General features: G+C 42.1%; 1 protein-coding gene across 1 annotated transcript; it reads right to left on the bottom strand.

Annotated features, from left to right (window-relative positions):
- Positions 1-375: 375 nt before the first annotated feature.
- On the bottom strand, positions 376-2,799 carry LOC147637773 (chlorophyll a-b binding protein 6, chloroplastic-like). The gene is made up of 4 exons (XM_086799600.1): positions 2,487-2,799; positions 1,453-1,555; positions 733-1,021; positions 376-647 (listed from the first exon to the last, which is right to left on the bottom strand). The coding sequence occupies exons 1-4, from the start codon at positions 2,681-2,683 to the stop codon at positions 499-501; spliced, it is 738 nt and encodes a 245-aa protein (XP_086655726.1). The 5' UTR covers positions 2,684-2,799; the 3' UTR covers positions 376-498.
- Between the last annotated feature and the right edge of the window lie 1,100 nt (positions 2,800-3,899).

Genomic DNA, 3,899 nt, shown 5'->3' with positions numbered 1-3,899 from the left:
GTTCTAGAATCTTAACCAGACTAAGCTCACAGATTTTGTCAGATTGACTTCTCCACTCATCAAGCACGCCCAGTAAAGTTAGAGCTGCATCCATCTAAAAGGTCTCAGTACAGACACCTATACCTCATTTGAGTCTAGAAAGGCACGGTATATAACCACACACTTGATCTGACCAAGACAGATCCAAGATACCTCAGACAAAAACTAATAAAAAAGGGGTTAACTCCTGGTTAAAAACTGCTTTTAACCAGGAGTTAAAAACTCCAGTTTTTAACTCCTGGTTAAAAACTGCTTCATATAAGGACAGACAAGAATCCCCAGGTTTTGATTAGTTTGCTTGAACACCCTATGGTTTGAAAACACATCAGAACCATATCACCAAAAAAACTTTATATATGATTAAGGCATCTTCTAATTGTTGTAATAACAGATCCAACTGACAGATGAATGCATACAATCTTACAGCTTGAACAGTTGCATTAGAGGACACTTCAATCTTTACAAAACAGACCTAGGAATGACGATCTCCGCAATGTTCTTGTGCCAAGGGTCAGCAAGATGTGTGTAAAGGTTCTCCAGAGGTCCAGTGCCTGGATAAGCTGCAGCTTGAACAGAGAAACCAACAAAGGCAAGCAGCGCTAGACGTCCTGCAAGAGGCCAGAAATTTGAACTAGGTGTGTTAACTCCATGATTTGCTACCATACACAGCTAAGACTATATCCACACTCTTACCATTCTTAATCTCCTTGAGTTTGTATTCTTCGAATTTAGCAGGATCCTTCGAGAAACCCAAGGGGTCGAATGCTCCACCAGGGTATTTCCTCTTCTCATGGTCGGGCTCATCATTCCTCTTTGCTTCCACAAATGCAATAGATAGAAACTCCACAGCCAGAATGATTGGGAGAGTTCCCCATGGCACAGGATTTCCCAGGTATGTTGCCTGCCCACCTGGAGTAGCAGCCCATTTCTGTGCATCTACCCAGTTGCCCAATCCTAGGGCCTCGGGCACTAAAACCCCAGGCTGCCAGAAACTCCCCAAGTTCAGAGAATAGCATAAATTTTTTCATATAAGTATCTGCCACTTACATACATATGACCACATGCAAGCATGAAATCCCATATAAGATTGTGGATATTGCACAAATTTAGCTTAGCTGTATGTAAAATTTACAGCTAGTATGTGCACGGGTGTGCATATGTGTGCAAGGGTGCATGCATGTGTGCCTGCAAAAGTAGCTATTATATGTGCACGGTCGTGCATATATGTGCAACGTGCATGTGTGTGTGCCTGCAAAAGTGGCTAATATATGTGTTTCCTTTGTTTTATTGTACTTGCGCCCATACATGCAGGGGACAATAAAAACCAGTGATGGTATTCTGCATGCGTGTAAATTTTTCTTTTAGTGTTAAATGCCATGACTAAACATATGTAAAGAAGGGATCCTCACTCACCACAGCAAGCATGGCCCATCTACAGTGAATGAGCTCAGACTCCTTATATCGTGCAAAATTTTCAGGAACTTCAGCCAAACCTAACGGATCAAACCCAAAGTCTCTGCAAGATGAAGAGAGTAGAGCACGTAAGCTATTAATCCATTTAGTGGAGAGAGAACCTTATTAGATCCTGATCCTGACCAATCTTGTCAGCTAACAGAATGCACGGGATGAACCATGAGCCTGATTAGCTCCTGTAAGAAAACCCTGGATCAGAGACTACTACATATGAGCACTGATTAGCTCCTGTAAGAAAACCCTGGATCAGAGACTACTACATATCATACGTGCATATGAGCACTGAAAAAAACCACATGTGCAAGGGGATGTCATTTTAGATCAAAGATACTGACAACATCGGCAAACTGTGAGGAAGGGCCCCATTGTAAAACTTTAGCAGGGTCATCTCAGCTAGCTAACACATAAGCAATTTGGCATACATCTCTGATACTACAAATGCACAAGGGTGTAGGTGTGCTAAGACTCTACTATTTCTGAAGCCCCTATCTTACAAGTTAACTTCAGTGGGCTGATACAGCATACATGTCCTGGATCAAAGCTGCTTAAGAGGCACATAGACATACATTGAAAATCAGCATACATGCCCTGGATCAAAGCTGCTTGAGAGGCACATGGGCATACATGGAAAATCAGCATACATCAAAGCTTCTGGAGAGGCACATGGGCATACATGTGACAGGATACCCCAATTACAGTAGGCTAGCTAGCTAATTGACCTTTATTAAGCTGCCCCAAGCGCAAATGTGGCATACGCGCCATATGGCACATGCGCATACAAGTCATGGAAACCATGATTTAGGTTTAAAGGGATAGACCGTCATAAGCAACCACATTGGCAAATAGGTTGTTAGCATGACATGATACAGAATTCCTGAAGCGGCAAAAGTGCGTGCATGTGATGAATAAAACCCTGATCATGGATAAATTTGCAGCTAAAAAACCTTGTCAAGGCGGCAGATGCACACACATACCCTGGAGAAGAGCCATCAAGGTGAGCGGGGCGAGGCTGTCCGGGCAACCACTCAGAAGACATGGAGACTTTGGAGCCATTGGAAAAGCGGGGGAGGCGAGCCCCATAGCTGCCTGCGAAGAAAGCCGACTTGCCCCCGAGAGCAGCAGAAGGCAGAGAGTGAGCAACGCGAGACAGGGTCACCGACGCCGTCGCCATGGAATCACTATCCGCCAAGCTGCAGTAGTAGGATAAATGATAATGGTTTGGGAGCCAATGGAAAAGATAAGGTTGATGAAGGAAATAAAATCTCTGCCGGACAAGCCCATTGTAGCCATGCAATTTATATATTTGGGCTATCATATAAGGATATTGAGATATTCCTCATTGGTGGATTCGGGAGCCCCTTCAAGAGCACATTTTATTGAAACAATTACAATAGCTCATTTTCCTTGGCCTTTATGTAAGGTCTCAGACTCAAGGTGGTCTCCAGACCCATCCTTGGACACCTTTGCTGGTGGCTACCAACAACCCCCCCAAAAAAAAATAATCATTAATCAATTGTCATCCACATTCGATTTCAGAAGGGTCATACGAGCCAAGTCTTTACAATAACAATTTAAAATCTCATTAAGTAATGTTCAATTTTGAGTGGGGCCCTTCAATTCTCTTTTTCCTCTCATTTCGAAGGTATCGTATGCACATGTTTTCATGCAAGCCCAACCGTGACTCGACAAAAGTGGTGGGATGGTGTTGCCCATGTACGTGGATGTTATGAAGAAGTAAAGCGAGAAAAGGCTTATTCTCACAAATCACAAGGTTCCATGCATGTACAACAAGCCTTATATAATGTAAACATGCTAGCACACGAGGCGGGGTGTGTGCGCATGCATGCAGAGAGAGAGAGAGAGAGAGAGAGAGAGAGAGAGAGAGAGAGAGACGGGGCAATGTGTGTCTACATGCATGTGTATTCATCACAAAAACATGTAAATTTGTAAAAGATTGCAAGATTTTGGAAATATAATTTTCTACATCTAATTTTTGTGGTCTAACACTAAAAACAATACTACATTTTCATTTAAAGATACATGGGTTTCCATCACACTCTTTTACTTCATCTTCTACCCTAGCAAATGGAGCCTTATCCATGCCACCAATATCTCTTCCATGCTTTCTAAATCTAAGAAATTCTTAAAGGAGCTTGATTAATTTGCTGTAATGTGAACTGGCAATTCTACCACTTCATCATCATCATCCCCTTCATCCTCTTCATCTTGATCTTTTATAAGCTCTTTGCCCTTTGCTGTAACATGTGATTGGTCACGTAGAATTCGAGTCTTCACAATATGAAATCACAAATCAATAGTATATAACATTAGATATTTACCAAAACAATCTAATTACTAGTACAAGTAGATATATAGTACATACCATC

This window comes from Cibotium barometz, chromosome 6 (assembly GCF_041138505.1).
Source record: "Cibotium barometz isolate CiBa-2024 chromosome 6, ASM4113850v1, whole genome shotgun sequence".
Lineage (NCBI taxonomy): Eukaryota > Viridiplantae > Streptophyta > Polypodiopsida > Cyatheales > Cibotiaceae > Cibotium > Cibotium barometz.
The sequence above is the reverse complement of the archived record's forward strand: the minus strand, read 5'-3'. Positions and strand labels throughout refer to the sequence as shown.

Coding starts and splice junctions, on each gene's coding strand:
- LOC147637773 (XM_086799600.1), bottom strand. CDS start 2,683: ATGGCGACGGCGTCGGTGACCCTGTCTCGCGTTGCTCACTCTCTGCCT. Junction 1,022..1,452: donor GATGGGCCATGCTTGCTGTG/GTGAGTGAGGAT, acceptor AGTTTCTGGCAG/CCTGGGGTTTTAGTGCCCGA. Junction 648..732: donor ACTCAAGGAGATTAAGAATG/GTAAGAGTGTGG, acceptor GGCCTCTTGCAG/GACGTCTAGCGCTGCTTGCC.